The sequence below is a fragment of the Priapulus caudatus genome, unplaced genomic scaffold (assembly GCF_000485595.1).
Source record: "Priapulus caudatus unplaced genomic scaffold, Priapulus_caudatus-5.0.1 Scaffold2560, whole genome shotgun sequence".
NCBI lineage: Eukaryota > Metazoa > Priapulida > Priapulimorpha > Priapulimorphida > Priapulidae > Priapulus > Priapulus caudatus.
In genome coordinates, this window is record NW_014579621.1 from 5,749 (window position 1) to 8,780 (window position 3,032).

Consider the following 3,032-nt stretch of genomic DNA (forward strand, 5'->3'; position numbering starts at 1 on the left):
CATTCTATCTAACTCATCTCGCTTTCGTGTCCCTAGCTGGCTATCCTAACTGTTGTCTAACTTTAGTGCCGATGTTTAGTGCCGGTCCGGTCCTAAATCGTGGCAAAGCCCTCTTTATATAGCCCCCGCGGATTCAAATGCACATCTTATTAACCAATGATAACGCTTCGCGCCGAAAATTACATATTGCGCGTTGGTTACTGACTTTGCGCATCGCGGATTGAAGAGACATATCTCTCAGCCAATGACAAGGCTTCGCGCCGAAAATTACATATTGCGCGTTGGTTACTGACTTTGCGCATCGCGGATTGAAGAGAAATATCTCTCAGCCAATGACAAGGCTTCGCGCCAAAATACATACAAGCACGTGCAATAACACAATTAAAGTGTTACTTTGAGCTACTAAATTACTAAACAATGCCGTTGCGCGTGTCCAAGTGATACATTGTCACGCGCTTCATTCTAAAACAGATTACTGCATAGAAATAGATAGACAACATTGTTGTCTATCTATTTCTATGGATTACTGTCATTGCGCGACCTTGCCGGGCTTCCGGCTGAGGCAGTGTGTCTAAAATCATATTGTGGCTACTTCACCGTGCCCCGAGCCGGTTACCATATCTTGCCGTGCCGCCTACTCCTACCGCCGCCCTCGGCGGGTGCCCCATGTAACCTGTGCGCACCCTGCGCGTGCCAGTTATAGTCGCCGCGCTCGCGGCGCGCACCATTTGGCCTCGGCGCGCACCATTTAGCCTCGGCGCGCACTATTTAGCCTCGGCACGCACCCGGCGCGTACCAGTTACAGCCGCCGCGCTCGCGGCGCGCACTATTTAGCCTCGCGAAAGTCTACCTCCTTATCCTTTAATGTTTCCAACCCCCCACATAATGCGCGCCTATAACCGGTATTACCTATACATGATCTCCCGATCTACCCGCGATTTATTTAGGAACCCCCCCATTTTAATAATAATAACACAATCGTTCATGACGCAAGTGGGCGCACAAATCAGGCTGCCGCTACATCGCCCCACTTCTTCTAGCGCGTAAGCCCCTTCGCGCTTTGAACTACCAAAATAGCAGCGTCGGCCCTAGTTGCGTCACTCACCCGAGTTTACAATGTAATTTAAATCACCCTCCCCTCGATTATACCCCTAGGAGGTTTTCTCCGGCTGCCGTCGTCCGCTGTAGGGTGGGCCTGGATGCTCAGCCGGACGTCCTCGGGAGCTGCTTTCTGCGTCGCTCCTTTTCATCCTCCAGTAGCCAGGCCGTCTTCATGACGCGTAGCTGTAGGTGGCGGTTGAGCAGGTCGGCCCGGCGTAGCGTGTCGTCCGACATCCGGCGGATATCTTCATCGACGACCATTGGCGCCATCGTCGTGCCGGATGGTGCGGGGGTCGCCGACGGGGCCGCGGGGTTGTCGGCGGGATGGTGGGGCGCCACCACGGGCCGGACGCCGCCTCCCTCGCTGCTGCTCCACGTCTGCGCCGGGCGTCGGCACGGCGGGGCTCATTCCATGACCACCGAGCAAAGCCGGACCGCCGTGTATTCGGTCGTCGGTCGAGGAGTGGCGCCGGAGGTGGTTGCGGGGGTCGTCGCCGTCGTCCGTGCCGTGGTTGGTATGTCAGCGGGACCGCGCATGTTCCGATGCAGATTATCTGAAATGACGGGTTCTCCCCCTCGGGTACACGCTCCCAGCGGTCTCTCCGAAAGTCGCCCCGCAGCTTGTGGGGGCGACCGCGGAGGTGCCGGGCCAGCCGGTGATTGACAAACGCGGGGCAGGAGAAGTTGCACCCGCCGACAGGGCAGTGCACCACCGGCCCACGACGCGTGTGTAACTCGGCGTCGTGGGCACGCACTTGCAGCGTGGGGCGGTCGCAGGCCACACACCAGGCCCATCGACCTGACCCCACGGCCCCCGCCTGGAGTGGGGCACCTGCGAAGAGGGGCCGCTCCGGGCGTCCACCGGGCCCCCACCCGTCGGCGGCGGTGTCGGCAGGCTCCGCCGGCGGCGCTCTCACAACGGTCGGGAGCGCATGAGTGGAGAACTGCGCCGGCGGTGTTGATAACGGCGGCGCCACTGCCGCCGCAGCGTTGGCCATCGCCCTCACCCTCGCTCGCTCCCGGCGATAGCGTGCCTTTAGGGATTTCTTTCTCCTCCCCTCGGTGAGGCGGGCCTCCTCGACCGCGGTTGCCGCGGCAGCCTCCCGCGCGGACGCTTCTTGTCGCCGCTCTCGGTGACGTCGCCGCCGCTTCCTCTCCTCGCCCTCGCTCGCCGGCAAGGTCGCCGCCTCCACCCCCGGGTCGACCGTCGCCTCTCCATCGCTGGTCGCTAGCCGCGGCGGTGGGGATGGCGGCATCCGTCGGCCGCCGTCGGCAGACGATGGGGGACAGGCGGCACCCTCCGGGGTGTCAACAGCCATCTTGTCAACGGCGCCCTCCCCGGCCGTCACTCCCGGTATGGGGACGGCGTCTTCTTTGGCCGCCGGGAGCGCGGTAGGGGCAAGGAGGGCCGCCAACCCTCCGCGCCTTGGTGTGGCAACCGCCTCTTCTTCCCCTGCCGGGGCGCCACCCTCGGCAACCACCTTACTCACCCACGCCAATACGGCGGGCGAGGGGTGGGCCGCCTGGGCGGGCCTCGGTGTGGGATCGCAGCCCGGCGTCCGAGGACGGGGGCTCGGGGTGGGCACCCCCTCTTCTTCGGCGCTGCTGCTGTTACTGCTGCTGCCATCGCTGCTCGACGTCCACACGTATCCCTCCTTCAAATCTTCTACCATCTCTCCTATCATTATCTCTCCGTTTTGTTTTCTCTTTTACTTCTGTTCGGCCTGTCCTTCACTATCGGTGTCTGCACGCGTTTAAGGAGTTTGCTTCCCTGCCTCTCCTTTTTTATACGCTGGGCGAGCCACCACTGTCACCAGTCTGACGTCATCACCCATTGTATTACGCCACGCGAGTTTCGCACGCTCTAGCTTCACTTTTAGCCGTGGGATTCTTTTACTCCTCCCATTCTGATCGTCCTAGTTTCTCTCGCC

The 3,032-nt window shown here is 60.9% G+C and overlaps 1 protein-coding gene across 1 annotated transcript; it reads right to left on the bottom strand.

Moving 5' to 3' along the window:
- Positions 1–1,203: 1,203 nt before the first annotated feature.
- On the bottom strand, positions 1,204–2,774 carry LOC106818828 (skin secretory protein xP2-like). The gene is made up of 2 exons (XM_014823502.1): positions 1,857–2,774; positions 1,204–1,479 (listed from the first exon to the last, which is right to left on the bottom strand). Exons 1-2 carry the CDS (start codon positions 2,772–2,774, stop codon positions 1,204–1,206), a joined length of 1,194 nt encoding a protein of 397 aa, XP_014678988.1.
- Positions 2,775–3,032: the final 258 nt, after the last annotated feature.

Bases quoted from the DNA above. Each gene is read 5' to 3' on its own strand.
- LOC106818828 (XM_014823502.1), bottom strand. From the start codon at position 2,774: ATGGTAGAAGATTTGAAGGAGGGATACGTGTGGACGTCGAGCAGCGAT. The intron at 1,480-1,856 runs GTGCGTGCCCAC...CGCCCGGCGCAG, and splicing joins GCGACCGCCCCACGCTGCAA to ACGTGGAGCAGCAGCGAGGG.